General features: G+C 40.2%; 1 protein-coding gene across 2 annotated transcripts in view; it reads right to left on the reverse strand.

Annotated features, from left to right (window-relative positions):
• Positions 1-1,203: 1,203 nt before the first annotated feature.
• The window catches only part of LOC123959295 (C-C motif chemokine 7-like), a 3,308-nt gene continuing 2,561 nt past the window's right edge, over positions 1,204-1,950 (reverse strand). The window contains exons 2-3 of one of the 2 annotated variants that reach the window (XM_046033250.1): positions 1,738-1,864; positions 1,204-1,477 (exon numbers count right to left, since the gene is read on the reverse strand). In XM_046033250.1, the coding sequence (XP_045889206.1) occupies positions 1,330-1,477; positions 1,738-1,864 (275 nt within the window). In that variant the 3' untranslated portion in view covers positions 1,204-1,329. The remainder of the gene's footprint in view (positions 1,478-1,737; positions 1,865-1,950) is intronic. The other variant, XM_046033249.1, reaches the window with a different exon arrangement.

Raw genomic sequence — 1,950 nt, forward strand, 5'->3', positions numbered from 1 at the left:
AGCAAAACAGTCGTGTGCCAGGTATTAGTGGTGATCAGGTGCCCTCTATTGATGCTTTGGTGGCATTTGATGTCAATTCAACACGTCAGAACAAGCACAAAAGATAAAAACATTCTTTACAGTACACTTTCAGTATCTGAATAGTCTGGTGGTTAAAATCTTGGCATTCAAATCTCAAAGTTGAGAGTTCAAGTCCTGTTCTCGGCATGTTGACCAAATGCAAACCTGAACAGATGCGGTGGCAGCCACAGTACACACATTTTACCCATTCTAGTTGATTATATTAATGCATATTCTAAAACAAATTCAGAAGGGAAAGAATTACACTACATCATTCCCACAGAAGTTGCAGTGGTTTAAAAGTGGCCCTTTTAAACAACAAACACTGATCAGCCATAACATTATGACCACCTGCCTAATATTGTGTAGGTCCCCCTTTTGCCCCCAAAACAGCCCTGACCCGTCGAGGCCTGGACTCCACTAGACCTCAGAAGGTGTGCTGCCGTACCTCGCAGTACGTTGAGAGGTGGGGCCTCCGTGGATCGGACTTTGTTTGTCCAGCACATCCCACAGACGCTCGGTCGGACTGAGATCTGAATAATTTGGAGGTCAAGTCAACAGCTTGAACTAGATGTTATGTTCCTCAAATCATTCCTGAACCTTTTCCCATTTTCTATCAAAACCACCATCAACTTTTTCAGCAGTTTGACCTACAGTAGCTCATCTGTTTGATCACACGGGCCAGCCTTCACCCCCCACCTGCATCCATGAGCCTGTCGCTGGTTCATCACAAATTCTTTTACCGCCCATTTTTCCTGCTTCTAACACATCAGCAATCTTCACCTGCTGCCTGATATCTCCCACCCACTGCCTGGTACCAGGGTAAAGAGATAATCAGTGTTATTGACTTCAGTGGTCATAAGGTAATGGCTGATCAGTGTATATTGTTATTTCTAAATATTAAACAGCCTGAAAGTGTCTCTCAGTGTCTCGACTCAGGACTCAAAGAGGAGTTTGGCTCTTGACTCATGGCCTCCAAAATAAAGAGAGCAGAACACTAAATACGAAATTAAAGCTTTTATTAAGAAAGGGGCAACACGTTGTGTAGCAATAATAAACATACATTTAAAATCCTGTAATCACTGAAAACATTAAATTAGGACACAGCTGTATATACACTGTCAGTTAAAGGCAGCAACTTTAACCTGCAAAAATACTTAGACCTATATATATATATATATATATATATAATAATCAGCTGAAGGGCCAATTTCATAATAATCATACATGCAATTATGATACTCAAAGGAACAACACCCTCACACTTTTTTAAACCTTCTCTGTACACCGTGTGACATTGAAGGGGGCAGATGGTGCCGAGTTGTTGGCAGTTGACATCTCAAATTCTTTCAACAGATTCTTCGCCCAGGTCCAGTTGGGGTCAATGCAAATCTTCTTATCGCACACAGTCGTGACTCTGTAAGAAACACACAGTTCATTTTACTCACTCACTACACGAGTCTACTACATGACGATACTTTGTGCTGCTACAGAAATATTTATATACAAACCCTTAGAAAATATGAAGCGTTGTTATTAAATAACCCCACAATATAAAGAAGTTTGATTTAATTTAACACTATACAAGGAGCTAGATCCTTATAGAAAGTTGTTTTACTTTTACCCTAAAGGTGCCCTGTATTTATTGCTTTAATTGCATTTTCTTTGTGTACTTACATAATTGCTTGTTGTTCACAGTCACTCGAGGTCATCGCGACGTCTGTTATCTTTCCCTTAGGAATACATATCTGAGTGGACTTTAGACAGCATACTTTGCTATTCAACATTCCTAGTGCAACTGGATCTGTGAACACAAACACAAACATTTAATAGTTTGTCTCCTAAACACAGTTTAGACCGACAGCTCACAGATAAATCCAGCAGAGTTAC

The sequence above is a fragment of the Micropterus dolomieu genome, linkage group LG20 (genome assembly GCF_021292245.1).
Source record: "Micropterus dolomieu isolate WLL.071019.BEF.003 ecotype Adirondacks linkage group LG20, ASM2129224v1, whole genome shotgun sequence".
In the NCBI taxonomy this organism is placed as follows: Eukaryota; Metazoa; Chordata; class Actinopteri; order Centrarchiformes; family Centrarchidae; genus Micropterus; species Micropterus dolomieu.